General features: G+C 64.5%; 1 protein-coding gene across 1 annotated transcript; it reads left to right on the top strand.

Annotated features, from left to right (window-relative positions):
• Window positions 1-677: 677 nt before the first annotated feature.
• Window positions 678-4,198, top strand: ATP5F1D (ATP synthase F1 subunit delta). The gene is made up of 5 exons (XM_062015144.1): window positions 678-867; window positions 1,682-1,835; window positions 2,725-2,813; window positions 3,282-3,409; window positions 4,064-4,198. Exons 1-4 carry the CDS (start codon window positions 733-735, stop codon window positions 3,402-3,404), a joined length of 501 nt encoding a protein of 166 aa, XP_061871128.1. The 5' UTR covers window positions 678-732; the 3' UTR covers window positions 3,405-3,409; window positions 4,064-4,198.
• Window positions 4,199-16,493: the final 12,295 nt, after the last annotated feature.

The following is a 16,493-nucleotide window of genomic DNA, read 5'->3' on the forward strand; positions in this document are numbered from 1 at the left end:
CTGCGCTCGGTGCGGCCCCGGGATTTATGAATGAACCGGAGCCGCCCCCGCGCGGTGCCGCCGTCACGTGGGGACAGGGGCTGCCCCGGACCCTTCCTGCACCGCCGCTGCCCGCCCCCGGCCCCGGCCGCCCCCCGGCCCCTGCCCACCCCGCGCCCCGCGCCCCGCACCCCGCACCCCGCGCCCACCCCCGTCCTGCGGGTCTGAAACCTCTCTGCAGCCCCAGCCCTGCAGCCCCACACCTCGCTGCCCGCCCCACATCGCCCTGCCCGCCCCCGGGCCAGCGCAGCCCCCGGCCCTTCGTGCTCCGGCTGCCCCCGGCCCCGCAGCCCCATGGCTGGCCGCAGGTCGGTGTCCCCCCGGGGCTCCCATCGCGCGGGACGCGCAAGGACAGGACAGGACGGGCCCCCCGAGGGGATGGGGACTGCGGGGCTCGGCAGTCGAGACCCCTCGGGCCCCACCGCAGTGCCCGGGCTGGGGACGGAGCGTCCCGGGGGCTCCGCGGGACCGCGCGTGGGTGCCGCCGTGTCGCGTGTCCGTGTCCCCCCCCACCCGCGACCCGCGGGAACTACAACTCCCATGAGACCCCGCTCCCCGCCTCCCCCCGGCGCCGCTTCCGCCCGCCGCCCCGCGTAGTGGCGCGGCGCGGGGCACGCCGGGAGTTGTAGTCCCGCCGCCGTCCCGCCCTGCCCCGCGCCGCCCGCTCGCCCTTGCCGCCGTCCCGGCCGCGCCATGTTCCGCGCCCGCCGCCTCCTCCAGCGCTTCGCCGCCCGCCCGCCGCTGCCGCCGCCGCCCCGCGCCCGCGGCTATGCCGAGCCCGCCGCCGGCCCGGCCCCCATGGCCTTCACCTTCGCCTCGCCCACGCAGGTAGGAGCACGGGCCCGGCCGCGCTGCCAAGGTGCCCCCGGCCCGCTACCGGCGGACGGGGCCGGGGGGGGGCTGAGCCCGGCCGAGCCCCTCTCGCCGCCCCGGCCCGCTGCAGCTCCGCCGGGCCCCGCGCGGGGACGGGCTGGTGCTTCCAGCAGCGCCGCAGCCGCCGCTGCCCCACACGGGCGTCTGGGCCCCGCGGGTGTGGGCAGCGGGGCGAGGGAGGTTCTGCTGCCCCTCAGCCCTGGGGAGGCCGCCGCTGGAGTCCTGGGGCCAGTTCTGGGCTCCCCGGCTGCAGAGAGACAGGGAACTGCTGGAGAGAGGCCGGTGCAGGGACAGCAAGATGCTGAGGGGATGGAACATGTGTGTGAGGAGGAAAGGCTGCGGGGCCTGGGGCTGTTCAACTGGAGAACAGAAGCCTGAGCTCAGGGGAATGAGCTCTGCAGGGCCCTTCCTACCCTAGAATCTGTGATTCTATGATTCTCAGGCTTCTCCAGCTGCACCCATTGCCTCTTGCCCACTCCTGACTTCACATCTCCGTGTGCCATCTCTCTGCCATCACCACCACTCCTCTCAGGAGCCCCTGAGCCCTTTCCCACTCCATTTGCCAGGACCTCTCCTCCAGAGCCCAGCCCTGATCTCCCCCTGTGCTGGTTCAGCCTGTCCTGCTCACACCTTGCTGTGTGTTTGGCTCCCTTGGGGCTGGAGCAAGCTGCCCACCTCATCCCTTTGTGTAGTTGAGGGAGCCACTTCTCTCCTTGTCTCCTGTCCCAGCTGACAGACTGTTCCCATCTGCTCTGCCCTCCCTGTCCAGGTGTTTTACAACGGTGCCAACGTGAAGCAGGTGGATGTGCCCACGCTGACGGGCTCCTTTGGCATCCTGGCCTCTCACGTGCCCACCCTGCAGGTCCTCAAGCCAGGAGTTGTGACAGTCCACGCTGAGGATGGCACAGCCACCAAGTACTTCGGTAAGAAAGCAGGAAAGTGTGAGTGGGGGGAGTGTTCTCAGGGCTTTCACAAGCCCTCTGCCCATCCAGGTGTGCCCTGCTGTGCTTCCAGGGATTTCTGTTTCCCAGCCTCCTGGAGGTGCCCTGGGAGATGCCATGGGTCCATGGCCTCAGCATGAGGCTGTGCTCTGGGGTTGTGTTTTCTTGCTTCTGCTCAGGCTCTAGGAGCATCCTCTGCTGTAGTTTTCCCTTTAGGAGGAAAAGTGAGGCCTCATCTCGAGTCCTGTGTCCAGTCCTGGGCTCCCCAGCTCAGGAGAGACAGGGAACTGCTGGAGAGAGGCCAGTGCAGGGACAGCAAGATGCTGAGGGGATGGAACATGTGTGTGAGGAGGAAAGGCTGCAGCCCTGGGGCTGTTCAGCCTGGGGAAGAGAAGCCTGAGCTCAGGGGGACTTTGTCAATGGTGATCAGTCCCTACAGCGTGGATGCTGAGAGGATGGGGCCAGTGTTTGGTGTGTGGTGGCCAGTGGCAGGACAAGGGGTAACAGGCACAGGCTGGCACACAGGCAGTGCCCCTGGCACAGGAGGAGCAAGTCCTTTGGTGCTGAGGTGAGGGAGCCCTGGCCCAGGCTGCCCAGGGAGGGTGTGGAGGCTCCTTCTCAGGAGGTTTCCAACCCCATCTGGACACGTTCCTGTGCCCCTGAGCCAGGGGAAGCTGCTTGAGCAGGGGCTGGGGCTGGAGCAGCTCTACAGAGCCCTTGCAGCCCCACCATCCAGGGGTTCCATGAAACATGTCCCTGGTTACAGGAGGCCATCGAAGTTTTGTTTTGGCAAAGGGCTTGTGCAGGTTCTGGGTGGTGTCTGGGTGGTCTCTGGGTGCACTGAGCCAGCCCCTCTGTGGTGCCTTTGCAGTGAGCAGCGGCTCTGTCACGGTGCATGCGGACTCCACGGTGCAGGTGCTGGCAGAGGAGGCAGTGACCATGGACATGCTGGACCTGGCTGTGAGTACCCGCTCCCCATGGGCCCTGATGCCCTCAGGCAGGCCCTGGCACCTGGGTGTCTTCAGGGAAGGGGATCTGCTCCATCCTTCTCTCAGGGTGGTTGTGTCAGGAGCTTCCTGTGGCTGTAGGGTGTGTGCCCAGACCAAGAGCTGGACCTTCACCAAGCTTTCCCTTCGCCCTGAGTGGGATCAAAGGCTCAGAGCTCCTCCACAGGAAGCCACACAGGCCTTAACCCTTCTCCACGCCTCTCACACAGATGCTGATCTTGCTCCTCCCCACCCCTCTTAGTGTCAGGAGCAGCTTTTCCCCAGCAGGGTGGTGTCTGCTGCCAGTGCAGGCATGTCAGTGGGGCTGGGGGGGCCTGTGGGGCCCTGCATGGGGCTGATGACTGCAGGGAAGGGAGAGGGGGAACTGTGGGTCTCCTGCAGTGGCCTCTCAATGACACATTCCCTCTGCTCTGGTCTTCAGACTGCAAAATCCAACCTGGAGAAGGCTGTTTCAGAGATGGCTGCAGCATCTGATGAAGCAGCTAAAGCAGAAGCTCAGATTAAAGTAGAAGCAAATGAAGCCCTTGTAAAAGCCCTGGAGTAATTAAGGTCAGTGTCACCTGACATCTCCCAGACCAGTCCCTGCTCTGTGCTGCCTGTGGGGAGCTTCATGTGCCAGCAGCCAGGCCTGCTGGGCTGCACAGGGGTTTGTGCCTGAGTTCTGAGGAGCAGTGATGTGAGAGGCATCACTTCTGGTGGCTGCATCAGCTCTGGGGGCCTCCTGAGGCTGGGGCTGGTGCTGGGGCCTTGCTGCTGCCTCCAGACCCCCATTGCTGAGTGAGCAGCTCAGTAGCAGGCTGGAGCTCCAACAGGTGAGTAGTGTGTGGCCTCTGCTCTGTGCCACACTGAACACAAACAGCTTTTGTGTCAGGGGAGGAAAGGCTGGGCCCTCTTCCCTCTCCCTTGCTAAGACTGTGCCTCATCCCTCCTCTTCCCACGTGCTGGCAGTCGGGGCCCTGGCTCTGGCAGCTGAGTCACCAAAAGCCTCTCAGAGGGCCCCTGCCTGGAGCAGGGCAGCAGCTCCCCTGCTCACTCCCTGCTCTCTCTGTTCTTTGTGCCATCAGGTCAGGTCTGATGCAGCCCATGGCTCTTGTTTAGCCACAATGATTCAGTGCCCTTGAGGTCTCAGCTCAGAATCCAACGCTCCACTGAGCTCAACCAAACCCCTCGTTTAAAACCCACCCCACTTTCTGTGTGTTGCAGGAATCCCACTGTTGATGCTGAGAAACCCCAGACTGTCCTACTTGTCCTGACTTCCCTCCTTGTCCAGATGGTGTGGGACAGACAGAGGTGGAGAGAAACGCTCCCTGATGCATTAAAAGGAAACGTGACCCCGTCTGCTAATGTGTCACCTTCTTCTGAGGCAGCACCTTGCAGCTTGTGCCAGTGGCCAAGTGCCCCCCACACCGGGCACAGGAGCTGGGGGAAGGTGTCCCTGGGGATTCTCACCTACAGGGAAGTTTATCAGGGAGATTTTGTAGCCCCTCCCTGTGCCACCAGCCACTTCCACCTCTGCTAACCCCCCGGCTGCTGGCGTGGGAGGGGGCGGCGCGGGTCTGTGCCAGCCTTGCCCGGCCTCCTCACCTCAGCTGGGTTGTCTTCTTCATTGTGCTCCTTGCAGCTGGGCAGCAGCTGCCCAGGCTTTGACCCTTTCTGCTGCTGCTGCATTTCCACTGCACGTGTGGCACACAGAGCAGGAGGAAACCTCCCCCTGCTCCTCGGAGACGGGCTCGATGCGCAGAGGGAAGCGGATGCGGCCGTGGTGGGAGCCTTTCCTGGACCTGTGTGTGTGTGTGCTGGGGGTGGCTGCTGCTCATGTTGCTCAAGTTGCTCTTTGCCCAGGGGCCCAGCAGCTCTGTCCCAAGAGGTTGCCCTGGGCTCCTCACAGCCCAGAGGAAGCAGGAGGTGCTGGCGTGTCTGCGGTGAGCTGGGAAGGAGTGGGCTCAGGCGAAGGGGCCGGTTCTGCCTGTGCCAGACGCCTGAGGACGTGTGTCTTGCCAAAGGCACCATCTGCTTCCAGGCTCCTCACTCCGTGCCAGGCTCCCCACGCTTCTCCAGAGGGATTTCAGGTTCCCTCTGCTGCACAACCCACCCTCAGCACAGGCTGGGGGAGGCCGAGGTGGCCGCTGGCCCTCGGGCACGTGGGGCTCTGGTCCCTCTGCTGCTCTCTAATCCCCTTTTCCCTGCAGCCTGGGAGCAGGAGCTGCCTCTCCTGCGTGGGCAGCTGCTCCAGCACAGGGCAGGGGGCAGCAGGGTCGGCCTCCTGCCTGCCCTCCCCGTGGGCCATGAGCTCAGCACCGCAGCGGGACACGGCTATTTTCAGCACTGCCACCCAGGATGTAATCTTGGCTGCCTCCTCTTCTTCTCCCCACCACCTCCTCCCCCTCCTCTTGCTCTCTCTCTCTCTCTCCCCCCCCATCCACAAGTGATCAAAAATAGTGCCTGTGGTGTTAAATTTCTCACTCTGTAGCTTATTAAAAGCCTCAGAGTGCCTGACGCTGAGCCTATTTGAAGCTCAGACGACTTCCCAGTTCCTGAGCTGCTCTGGAGCCTTTTTCTTCCCCTCTTCCCTCTATTTTTATGGGGTGGGATTTTTTTTTTTCCCTCTTTTAAAGGTCACCCCTTGCACTGTGCATCACCAAAGCCTCAACAGGCAGAGCTGAGTGCTAATTAAAGCATCCTGGGGATAACTGGGGACGGACGGCTCCGGTCCCTCTCGCTCCCCCAGGTCCAGGGCTTCTATTTGTTCCTCTCTCTCCCTCTGAAGGTGCCTGGTTTGGGGTTGGGGTTGGGATGGGGTTTTTTTTTCAGCTGCTGGAAGAGCGTTGGCGAGGCTGGGAAGCTGGGGAAATGGCCAGCTGCTATTTTTAGGATGGGAAGGGAGGAAAAAAAAGCATCTCCGTCAGCGTCCTCTCCTCGGCTCTTCCCACTGCTTCCCGCCAGCTCGGGGAGGGAGGGGGCTGGGGGGCAGCAGAGAGCCAGCCCTGCCCCTCACAGGGTGCCCAGAACAGGGCACTGTGGCAAAACACCTGCTGGGACTTGTAGTGTGAGTGGGGGCCCTTCCCAAGGGATGGCTGTGTCGCTGCTGGGTTGTGGGAGGCAGCTCCTGCCACGGGCTGAGGCTCTCAGGGGCCTTTTCCTAAACCTTTCTGTGCCCACCTCCCTGCCTGGCACTGCCCACAGCCTTGCCATGCAGTTTGGGGGTGCCAGGGGATGTGTGGGGGCATCCCTGAGCTCTCCCTGCTTGCCCAACCTGCTCCCTGCAGGGTCCTCTGCCACGGGCTCAGCCCTGAGCCCCTCTCCTGCCTCTGGCCTTTCCCATCAGTGCTAATTACCTGCCTCTGTCAGAGCAGCTTTATCCTCCCTCCTCCCTCAGCCCAGCTGAGCTCTGGGCTCCCTCTGCCCACGCCAGGAGCTGCCAGCACTCCCATCCCCAGGGCTGCCACGGAAATGGTCTCTGACTCCCTCTTTGGTGCTGGGACGGGCGGCTGCAGCTCAGCCGTCGCCTGCTCCCGGCTCTGTGTGTGCCACCATCTGCTGGGGAAGGAGGAGGGGGGTCAAGCCCTGATGTAGCTTGTGCTGCTGGTGTGGGAATCCTCCCCAAACCACCCTGGCTGAGGGATGCTGCAGGGCCATGCCAGCTGTCCCTGGAGCACTGGCACATGCCCTCGGGGTCCGTGCATGGCAAAAGCTCTTTTGCTGCCTTTTGGGGGTTGGTGGGTGCTTCACTTCGCTCCTGCACTTTGCTTCTCTCAGGGAGACACGAGGCTGTGGCAGCGCGGTGAGCTCCTTCAGGGAGCCTGAGATGTGTTTTGTCTCCCGTGTGGGGCGCGGTGGGCGTGAGAGGGAAGCTGAAAGCGCAGGAGGGAGGGAAGGGCTGCCTGGAAACCGGCGGCAGCGGGGCGGGGGCCGGCGCATCGCCCTCCTCCTGCCTTTGCACACAGGGCTTCTCGCCCATGACTTGCATCTTCAGCTGCCAGATGGAGGGTGGGGAGCCGGGGCCGGCAGTGCTCGGAAAGTGAAGCGACCCCGCTTGTGCCGCCTCTCCGGGGATGATTTCCGAGAGGGGTTTGGTTCTGCAGGGCCAGGTCCCCTGGGGCTGGTGTGTCCCCTCCCCGTGCTCAGCCACAGCATATTCCCACCATCCCACCCACATCCCAAGCGCAGGGGAAAGCTTTGAGCTCTCCTCTCGTGTCTCTCTCTGCAAAGCAAAGCCCCCAAACCCCACGGTAACCGCGGGGCTCCCGCAGCCCCCTGCAGCGCTGACTCAGCAGGCAGCGCCGCCCCTTCCCCAGCCCAGCCTCCTGCAGCCATCCTGTGTGGCACTGGGGGCGTGGGGGCTGCCCCCCACCCCTCACCCCCACCCACTGCCCAAAGGGGGAAAGCAGCCCCCCTCACAGCCCCCCGGCAGCTTTGGGAGCCTGGGGGCCAGGCAGCACCCTGCCCAAACCCTGCAGCCCCGGCTGCCCCAGCCTGGCCCCCTCCCTGTGGCCATGGGCTGCTGCCGGTGGCCCCGGGCCCGGCGTGGGAAGGTCGGCACCAGCCCGGTCGTGTCCTTGGGCCACGTTGCCCTTGGGTGGCTCGAAGGCCGTATCCTCACAGCTTCCTTCAGCAGGGGGGAGTGCTGCTGTAATGATTAACCCGCCCTGCGTTGACTGTTCCGTCCTGTAACCTTTTTTTTCCCCCCCCTCTCCGTTTCCAGCACTGGAAAAACGTTCCTTTTCCACCCATCTCCCACGCACGGGGCTCCCCCCTGGCCCAGCTCAGGGAAAAATCCCCACGGGCAGGAGCAGGGGAGCTGGGCTCCAGCAGGATCTGACCCAGATGAAGCTTCTGAGTCGCGGCCCGTTCCGTGTGTGATTTGCCAGAAGGTGGCAGTGGAGCTGTGGGGAGATGTTGCCCCACCAGCCTCACCCCCCCCCCCCCCAAAATCCAAAGCGAGTGCCTACGGGTGTTGTGGGTGTTGGAGTCAGCACGACGGTGCTTGTCATGCAAGTCCCGGGCCAACAGCCTCGGAGCACTGTGCTTGGAGAGTGTGGCAAACCCTTGGCCCCAGGCTGGTTCTCCTGGGGAAACTGAGGCACAGGTGGGGAAAGCCACTGACAGGCTGGGGAGGGCAGCGATGGGAGAAGGGAATCCCAGTGTCTGCTGCTGGCTCTGTGCTGCCTGGGGATGCCACCCCTGCAGGGAGCTGCTGGGCTGGGCAAGGGGCGGTGGGGTGGGGTGTTATTGGGGGTCCCAGGTGCCTTGGTGAGGGCTTGGTGGTCCTAAGAGCCACTCAGCCCAGCCCTCGGGGCTGCTTGAGTGACCACTCACACCTTGCTGGAGCTGGCCCAAAGCCGTGGCGTGTGTTGAGGGGGGCACACAGCCCCGTGCTGGGGGTCTGAGCAAAGCCCCCTCCCACCACCCTCCCAGCCCTGGCCGTGGCGGGGGGGGCCGGGGAGGAAGCGGCTGCCAGCTGAGCTCTGCACCAGCTACAAAGGCAGCCCAGAGAGCCCGGGCGGAATGAGGTGGCACCCGGCCAGGTTCCCACGGTGGCCCCGCTGCAGAAAATACACCCGGAGCTGGTGACGGTTGCCACAGCGATGGGCCGGGTGCCACTCTGCAGGGGAGGGGGGCACAGCCTTGGACACAGGTGTGCCAGCCTGAGCCCCCGGCGTGGGGCAGCGGGAGCAGCGTGGGGCTGCAGGGCCGGGCGCTGGCAGGGACCAAAGGCTCCTGCCCCGCTTCCCGCTGCCCCCGCCTGCCTTTGATGTGCCGGGACTTCGCCCTTGGTAAAGCTGAGAGGTTCCCAAGGAGCTCCCGGCTGGAGCCCTGGCATCCAGCACCCAGGCATCCCCCCCCCGCCAGCCCGGGGGGGCTCCCTCACCACTCGCTTCCTTTTGCCCCACAGCAGCCGAAGGCTCTCGGAGCTCCCCCCCCCTCCCCGCTTCGTGGCTTGGGAGGAAGCAGCGAGCAGCTGCCCCGACCCAGGGGCCCTTCCTGGCGGGGCTGGCGCCGGGCTGGGGCCCGGGGTGGGGAGGGGAAGCCGGGGGGAGGCCGGGGCTGGCTGCCCTCCGGGATGCCCCGGCGTGCGGTGGGGAGGAGGAGCCGGGTCACCGCCGCTCTTTGCGCCGAGCGGCCGCCCCTCGCCGGGGATAAATAGCGGGGATTGAGGCAGTGGCGTGACACTGGAGTCACTTCAGCCACCGCCACCTCGGGTTCCCCCCCCCTTTACCCCCCGGGAGACCTCAATGGGGCCATTGTGCACCGCAGCCCCGCGGGACACGTCCCCAGCAGCTGCCAGACCTGACCCCGTCTGCATCCCCCCCCCACCCGCCGTGTGCCGGGGCCACCGTGGGAGGGGGCACATGCCCCCCGACTCACCCTCCTGCTCCCAGCAGCCCGTGGCATTTTGTAGCACCCTGCCGGGCCGGCTCCCATCCCTGTCCCCACCTGGCCACGGCGGCCGGCTCAGCCCCGGCGCTGCCACCCCCTCCCTGCCCGGGCAGCGCCGGCAGCTGCTGCGGGGTGTAATGACGGGGTGTGCCGGCTGCCCCGGGCGGGGAGCGGCTGCTGCCACCCAGCAAGACGGGGCCAGCCGGGCGCGGAGCCTCCCGGAGCTTCCCCGGCCGCCGCCGGCACGGCCACACCTGTGTGGGCTGAGCAGACCCCGCTCCCACCCCGCAGCCCGGCACAACCAGCTCCTGCGCGTCCCGCCTGCCCGCGGACAGGCTGCTGCAGGCACGGCCCCCCCGGGCCAGGCAGGTGCTGGGAGCAGCCGGCGGCGCGGAGGGAAGGGGATGCACAGACACACACAGAGATGTACACACACGGGGGTCGGGCACGGCTGCTGCGGGGCCCCCTGAGCACAGCCCCGCAGGAGCTGGGGGCTGGAGGGGCCGTGACCCTGGTGTGTGGCAGCCTGAGGCGTTCCAGGAGCGCTGGGACTGGTGTGTCTGTGCTGCTGTGTCTGTCCCTGCTCAGCCCCCATCTGACCCCACGTCCTGTCTCAGCCAGCTGCACCTCGTGTCCGGGTCGGGGCCCCCCGAGGGCACAGCGTGCTGCTGGCACGGGCTGGTGTGGGCTCAGTGGGGTGTGGGAAAGGGCAGGGGGTCCCTCATCTCACACAGCAGCGGGGTGAGGGGTCGTGCACCCCACATCTGCTCTAAGCGAGCTTGGCTGCTTCACCCTCTGGCCCAGTTTGGGGAGCAGGGACCAGCTGTGCTGCAGCCTCCTCCCCTCCTGGGCCCGTGGGATGCAGGAGCATGGGCACCCCACACCCTGGGGGCAGCTCCAGGGTGCCATGGGGGTCCTGGCTGAGCAGGGAGGGACCGTGACCCATCCGAGCTGCGAAGCCACAGCCCTGGCAGGACACAGGTACCTGCTCCTTAAAGCCAGACAGCTCAGGACAAGGACCTCCACGAGGAAAGGGTCAGATAATGGGAGTGGGGCCGTGACTGGGAGCTTTCTGGATTCATCTCAGGTTCAGCAAACGTTTGTGGCTGGAGGAAAAGGGAAGGAACTGGGCTGGGGGCTTAACCAGCAGCGTTTTCCTTTGGCAACTCATCTCCTGTAACCTTGAGCTGATGCTTTTTGCTGCAAAGGCTGCTCGGGGGCATCTGAGAACACTCTGGGGCTGCTGTGAGGCCAGTTTCTTCTTTTGCTTTTGTTTGGCTGTTGTTTGGGTAAGAACCCACCCCAGTGTCTGTGTTTCCACCGTTCCTGGGGCTCAGCAGGGTGGGGGCAGCCGGAGGTTACACAAGAAACCCGGCGCTGCTGATGCTCCCGAAACCACAGATGATCTAATCTGCTGCTGCCTCAACCTATCGCTGTCCTATCACATTTCCCCTCAAAACCTAATCCTGCAGACAGCACCCGATGCTGGGCCAGCCCCACCAGCAGCACTCTTGAGGGAGCAACCGATGGGTGATGGTCCAGTGACAGCAGCAACCCCCAAGGAGGTGGCCAGTGGGGCTGGGACCCCTCAGCACAGGGAGAGCAGGACCTGCCTCCCCTCCTCAGGAGGGCTTTTTCAGCTCCAGGGCTGCCACAGCTGAGCTCAGCCACCAGCAAAGGCTCTGCTCCTCCTGACCCTGGCCCTGCACAGCCCCAGAGCAGGATGATGGCCTGGGAGCCACCCTGTGCTGGCCACAATGAGCTGCCAGCCTTGGCTGGTGGACTCATGGCTTTGCTGTGAATCTCATTGCAGCAACCCCCACCCGGGGCCATGCTCTGGGCTCTAATTGCACGGTGCAAGGGAGGAGAGGGAGGAAGAAGAGAAAGGCAGAAGGGGAGGCCTGGATGATGCTTATTTCCACAGCCCTGTCACAGCAGCTTGAGCTCTGCCACATCTGCCTCTTCCACCACGGTGGTTAATGCAATCAGGGAGCTCCAGTTCCTGCCCACCAGCCCCTCCCAAGCCCTGTGGGTGCCAGAGCCCTGTGGTCTGGGCCTGCCAGAGGAGCTGCCTGCCCGACAGCGTCCTGGGATGTTCTCAGCATCACCTGGGTGAGAGGCTGGAATCACAGAATCAGTGAATCATTTGGGTTGGCAAAGCCCTTGAAGCTGCTGCAGCCCCAGCCCTCCCCTCACCCTGCCCAGCCCAGCACTAACCCCTGGCCCTCAGCACCTCAGCTCCAGGGCTTTGGGATCCCTCCAGGGCTGGGCACTCCCCCAGCTCCCTGGGCAGCCTGGCACAGGGGCTGACACCCCTCTCAGGGAAACAGTTCTGCCTCAGCTCCAGCCTCAGCCTCCCCTGGGGCAACTGGAGGCTGTTTCCTCTTCCCCTGTCACTCATTACTGGAGAGACCAACCCCCACTTCACTCCAACCTTCTTTCAAGTAGTTGCAGACACTGGAAGCCTGAGGTGCTGGAGAAGCCCCCTGGGCTCTCTGGGCAGTGGGGTCGGGTGGCACCTGCCTTGGGATGGCACCTGGGGTGCCAGGGTGTGCTGCAGCCCTTGTGCTGCCACACTGCCAACCCCCTGGCACACGTGGGCCTGAGGGAGGATGTGAGCAGGCGTGGATCAGGGCAGGGCTGCCTCTGGGCCAGGCCAGCACCGACCCAGCGTGGCCAAGGTCTCAGTTGGGAGCTGAAGGCATTATAGGGAGACAAAGGTTTAATGAGGGGCTGTTGGGCTCTCTCTGATCCTTCCGCCCATTATCTAATCAGAGCAGGGCATTTAAAGGGCCACAGTGCAGGGTTGAGTCACTTCCCTGGCCGGTGCCTCAGTTTCCCCACAGGTAGGGTGCTGGGGATGAGCTGAGCCTGTCTCCCTGCAGCGTGTCTGGGCGCTGGGGAATGCGGCACAGTGGGTCCGGCCCAGGCCTGGATTCCTCCCTCTGCTCCACACTGACTCACCCAAACCCTGGGCACCAGCACCTCCCTCCACACCCCCCAGCTGGGCAAGGGGCACAGGGTGGCAGGGGGGAAGGTGTGAGTCAGCCCAGGCTTGCTGGGACATCCCAGTGCCCGAGTGCCCGGCGGTACCCACATCCCCGGTCCTGTGGCAGTGCTGGGGGCACAAAGGGTCCAGCTCTCCTCTCCTGGGGGATTTCCTCCTGCTGGGGCCCCACATCCATGAGGAACCGAGTGATCCCACCCAGCCATCACCCAGGAACCTGCAGCAGGAGCTGGGCTCGGGCACTGGCAGCACTGGGAGCACGTGGCGGTGCCGGTGGGTCAGGGCTGGGCTGGCGGCTCCGGCACCGTAAACAGGAACTGGCATGGAATGGGGGGGCATGTGCCAGGAAGGGATGTGTGAGATGGCACCCAGCCCAAGCTGGGGGGTGGGGGGAGTGTTGTGGGGGGAGTGCAGCATCCACATGGGTGAGTGTGGATGGTTGTGAGTGGGGGCACACACGCAGGGGAGTGTTTGTGCTCTGTGTGTGTGGGCACATGCCCGTTTGAGGGGTGGCACACGAGTGAGCAGGGACAAGGCTGGGAGGAAGCATCTCCTCCCATCCCCAGCATGCCTTGGGTTGGGGTTTCCTGTGGCACAACCCACCCCTGGGGCTCCTCTTTCTCCTCAGTGGTGGACAGAAGGGCAGGGGTGGCACTGGGCACTGAGCATCGTCCTGTGCCCCACGTTGTGCCAGAGGTGCCATGGGGCTGCTGGCTTCCCCACCAGCCACCAGCCCTTCTGACAGCAGCCCTGAGCTCCCCAAGGTGGTGATGGGGAAGTCAAGCAGAGGGGTGCCCATGGCCCTGGGGGAGGTTCCCACATGCCCAAGCAGAGCCATGGGCAGGCCCAAGGTGGGGATGTGGCTGTGCTGAGTGTGTGTCAATGCCTGGGACAACCCTCCCCACGCTCCCCCCACGCCAGGCCCTCGGGGCCCACGCTGGCATTGCCTCCAGCCCTTGGCACAGGCTCAGGCTCTGCAGGATCCGTCCCACACGGCCCTGGCACTGCCTCACCCTTCATGCAGGCAGGATTTGGCAGATGCCCCAGGTTCTGGTAGACACCCCACGGGCAGCAGGGCCCAGCCCTATGGGTACCTGTCAGTGCTGCTCATCAGCCCCCCTTTGCCCCGTGGGACCCCCAAGCAAGGGTACCCAGCTTCCTGTGGGTGCAAGGCAGGGCTGAGGGTGAGGTGCTGAGGGTGCTGTACCCCAACTGTGCACCTCAAAATGGGGCAGCCAGACTATACTCCCCACAATGTCCCGTGGGGCACACTGATTCCACCCCTCTGGGTAGTCCTGAGGGTGGCCCAAGGTGGGATGGGGGTCCTGGACTCTGTGGTGGTGGCATCATGGTCTCTGCTTGGCTTCCACTCAGATCATGCCCACGGTGGCAACCTTCCCTTCCCCAGCTGATGTGGGTATCAGTGGGGGAGCTCCCTGTCCTGCACCCAGGGGCAAGGCAAAGGCAGGGATGGCTTTGGGGTGAAGGGGAAGCTGAGGGTCTCAGCCCTGGGGTGGAGGCAGAGCAGGGTGCCCATGGCTGGGGCAGCCTCAGCTCTGCCCTCACCCAGGCTGACCCATGAACCACCCCAGTTGGTCCCTGTGGTGGGAGCTGAGAGTGGGAGGGTTTGGGGTGCAATGGGATGGGGAGGTTTTACTTTCCCCCTCATTTATGAGCCTGGCTTACCCCAGGAACAAAGCTCAGTGTGTACCTGAGGAGGCTCCTGAAATCCCAAGTCCTTCCCCTGCCCAGGGCTGGCAACTTGCTTAAGAATTTATAATAATACTAATGATAATAACAATAATAACAACAACAACAACAAGAAGCAGCTGAGTTGTCGTCTGACTCCTGGAGATGGTGATTTAAAGCAAACCAAGAAATGCCACAGTGTCTGAGATCCAGCCCCCCAGGGGGGTTTCCAGGGGAGGGAGGGTACATGGTGCCAGGGCTCCAGTTCCTCCCATGCCCTTTGTGCCCCATGCCAACCTGGCAGGGTGCTGGTGTTTCCAGGGCTTCTCAGGAGCAGGAGCTGAGTCCTGCCCTGCTGTAGGGACCCAGCCCCCAGCCTGTGCCCAGGGGAAGGTCCTATCTGTGGGCACAGACTGGCAGCGTGTGCCCACGGCTCTGATGCAACCACCCAGCCCTCTCCTGACCCGCGTGGCTGCAATTGCCACACTGCCTGGGTGGCTTTGTCATGGGCTGGGGCACAGGACAGGGCTCTGGGGGGACAGGGGCTGCGGTGGCAGAGCTGGTACATAGGGCAGGGCTGGATGTGGCTGGTGCCAGGGCTTGAGGTTCCCTCTGTCTGTCCCAGCCTGGGCAGAGGATGAGGAGGGGAGATGCCCCCAGCCCTGTGAGGGCTTCAGCTGCTGCCAGAGCTGTGCACTGGCCCAGGGATACAGAGTGGGACTGGGACCAGCTGGCTGCCCGTGCCTGCCCCCTGGCACAGCCAGGCCAACCTGCCCATGTGCTGCTCCAGCTGGCAACGGGGGACAGTTGATTCTCCACTCCTGTTTGGCCAGGAGCTGTTTGCCCCAGGCTGCTCTGACCCCATGTCAGCAGGGACACAGAGCTCAGCATCCCGAAGGGGACCATGAGCTCAAGGAGCCCAGAATAGCCCCAGCCTCAGCACAGGCAGCCAAGTATGGCCCCACACCTGGGCTGCTATATCCAGAGGGATTCGCCATCCTTCCCAGAGCCAGAGCCAGGCTGTGGGTATGAGCCTCTGCAGTGACTCCCCTGGCCCCAGCCCTGCACGTCACAGCCAGGAACTGCCTCATCTGGGGTCCTGTGCCAGGCTGGGGTCTCCCCTGCCTGTGGGGTGGCTCAGGGTGCTCAGACCCCTCATGCCTAGGTGCCTGCCTGAGTCACTCCAGGGGTGATTTCATCTCTGGAGCTCTCCTGGCCTCGGTCAGGTGATTGGCAGAGACCTGAGGGGTGTCTCAGAGCCAGGGCCAGCAGCTCTTGGCTTTTGGGCCAACAGCTGAGTTGTCCCCAGGCTGTGACACCTGGACACGCTGCCAAAGGCCACCAGGACACATCCCAGAGCACCGGGAAACACACGGAGCCGATTGTGCGTTGCTAAGGACACACCTGGCTGTTTACAGCCCCGGCAGCGTCACCCACACCGCCGTCCTACCCAGGGTCACCCCGTGCCCACCACGAGCTGCCCACCACAAGGCAGCCCAGAGCCTGGCAGGATGGGGGGCTCTAGGTTCAGCCAGGCTCTGTGCTGGGAGGGTGGGGATGGCCATCTCCTTACTCACAGCACTGATGGCTCACCTGAGCAGCGGGGTGACGTGAGTCACCGCTCAGCACCGTGACTAAATCTGGGCCACGGGGTTGGGGGACAGGGAAGGGGGAGCTGAGACCCCTCAGATGGCAGCCCTGAGCCTTCCCCACCACAGCAGTGCCTCACAGGCTGGAGCAAGTGGGTGGAGGTGAAGTGGTTGGGCTGCGCCCTCCTGCCAGGGGTGTGCCCAGTGCGAGCCCAGCGCTGGCCCTGTGCCCGTGGGAACACTCCCACTCGCTGCTGCCAGCGCCACGGCCTGTCGGCATCAGCCCCTTGCACAGCTCTGCTCCCCGCAGGAATGGGATTGCACCTCTCCCTCCTTGGGGCTGAAAGCCTGGAGAAGTCGTGGAAGAAAAGAAGCTTCTTTTCCCCCTCTCCCCCAGGCTGCAGCCACAGGAGTGAGGAACCCTGTCTGCTTCCCTCATTCCAGGACCCCCCTGCGCCTGCAAGGGGAATGCAGAGACTTGTGATAAAATCCCCCTGTTTGCCAAAGCTGTGGAATCAGCCAGGAATTCAGTCCAAAAGGGAAAGAAAGAAAGAAAGAAAGAAGCCATAGAAAAGAGAAAAGCTGCTGCCCGGGGCTGGTGGGGGATTTCCCCAAAGGAGGGCTGGGAATTCCCTTCCTTCGAGGGACAAGACTTCCAAGAACCAGCCCCCAAAAGATTCAGGGCTCCCAGCTGGAGCTGAGGCAGAGCCGAGGGAGGCAGATGAGCCGACATCACCATCCTGCCCTGCATCTGCCCGCAGCCCGGGACGTGCACAGCGGGCGATCCCTGCGGGAAGCGTCCCGGCAGAGCCCGGCGGAGCCCCCCTGCTCCGGCCCGGACGGTGCCCGGGAGCCGCGGCGGGGGCGGAGCCGCAGCGCCCAGCTTGGGCGAAGCTGGTTGCGGGAGCTGCGGGTGGCCTCCAGCGGGATTTGCGGAGGTATTTGCTCGTCGGCTCGTCTCTCCCCGAGC

This window comes from Colius striatus, chromosome 25, assembly GCF_028858725.1.
Source record: "Colius striatus isolate bColStr4 chromosome 25, bColStr4.1.hap1, whole genome shotgun sequence".
Taxonomy (NCBI): domain Eukaryota; kingdom Metazoa; phylum Chordata; class Aves; order Coliiformes; family Coliidae; genus Colius; species Colius striatus.

What these genes read in the sequence shown, in the direction of transcription:
- ATP5F1D (XM_062015144.1), top strand. Translation starts at nt 733, where the DNA reads ATGTTCCGCGCCCGCCGCCTCCTCCAGCGCTTCGCCGCCCGCCCGCCG. An exon ending in CCTTCGCCTCGCCCACGCAG is followed by an intron (nt 868 to 1,681) that starts GTAGGAGCACGG and finishes CTCCCTGTCCAG; the next exon opens with GTGTTTTACAACGGTGCCAA. An exon ending in TGGACATGCTGGACCTGGCT is followed by an intron (nt 2,814 to 3,281) that starts GTGAGTACCCGC and finishes TCTGGTCTTCAG; the next exon opens with ACTGCAAAATCCAACCTGGA.